The following is a 1,064-nucleotide window of genomic DNA, read 5'->3' as shown; positions in this document are numbered from 1 at the left end:
TTTTTGCTTATGTGGTGCTGAGGAATCGAACCCAGGGCCTCAGGCATGCAAGGCAAGCGCTCTACCACTGAGCCACCTTCCCAGCCCTGGATGAGCTTTGAAAGAGACCAGCAAGGATGGGTAGGGTTTAGGAAAAGCTCCATCCATGTTTAAGCAGAGAACTGCTCCCCGCCCCCCCCCCTTCCTCCCCTCCGAGAGGCTCTCAATCCCTGGCAGGTCACCAGGCTGTGACAAAGACTGTCATGTCTCCGGGACTCCGGGATTCGGTGGCCCCGGGGCGCGTGTTTTCCACCTCCCGCGGCCGCCTCCTCCCACGTCACGCCCGGGGACAGGCGCGGCCGGCCGGCCACTCACGCGGACGACTCGTAGGCCAGGTTGATCAGGAGGCCGTCGGCCAGGCTGAGGTTCAGGAAGTTGCACATGCCGCGGATCTCGTCGCCGTAGGGCTGCGGCAGGAAGCGCTCCAGCTCCCCGATCCTTTTCCCGATCAACCGCAGGACCCAGTCCGGAACCCTATCGCTAGAAACAAGCGAGCACACGGCACGGCGCTGTGACATCTGTTCAGTGACAGATGGGCGCACACGTGTCCCCGCAGCCCCGGCGCGGGGGCGCTCAATCCACAGCACCCAAGAGGGAAAAAGGAACATCAGGGTACGGGGGTGCCCCCCCAAAAGCAAGGCGTGGGCAGCCCCGGTGACGGCCCCCGGAATGGTTCAGATCGGGCGTGCCACGGCCGACACCAAACTTGCAAGCCGAGCCAACCTGGTGGGGTCGCCGGCGCTCCCGGAGGAATCGGGAGTCCGCGCTTTCCCGGGCCCCGGCCTGGCCCGGCCCCGCACCCGCGCCCCCGGCCGCCGCTCACCCGATGACTTGTACCACCGCGGTGCGCAAGAAGTCCGGATCGTAGTTCCGCAGCACCGGCAGCCAGCGCACCCCGGGGGCCTCGTCCAGGCTCACGTTGAAAAGCGGCGGCGCCAGGGACGCGGCGGAGGCCGCCAGCCCGGGTTGGGCCAGCAGCAGTGGCAGCAGCAGCGGCAGCATCGCGCGCGCTGGGCGCGACCGCA

General features: G+C 67.4%; 1 protein-coding gene across 1 annotated transcript; it reads right to left on the bottom strand.

The window, feature by feature from the left end:
• Positions 1–203: 203 nt before the first annotated feature.
• Positions 204–1,058, bottom strand: LOC106002653 (N-acylethanolamine-hydrolyzing acid amidase-like). Its single transcript, XM_013037499.1, has 2 exons — positions 863–1,058; positions 204–519 (listed from the first exon to the last, which is right to left on the bottom strand). The coding sequence occupies exons 1-2, from the start codon at positions 1,039–1,041 to the stop codon at positions 351–353; spliced, it is 348 nt and encodes a 115-aa protein (XP_012892953.1). The 5' UTR covers positions 1,042–1,058; the 3' UTR covers positions 204–350.
• Positions 1,059–1,064: the final 6 nt, after the last annotated feature.

The sequence above is a fragment of the Dipodomys ordii genome, unplaced genomic scaffold (assembly GCF_000151885.1).
Source record: "Dipodomys ordii isolate 6190 unplaced genomic scaffold, Dord_2.0 Scaffold15813, whole genome shotgun sequence".
NCBI lineage: Eukaryota > Metazoa > Chordata > Mammalia > Rodentia > Heteromyidae > Dipodomys > Dipodomys ordii.
This window is presented reverse-complemented; position numbering and strand designations above follow the sequence as displayed.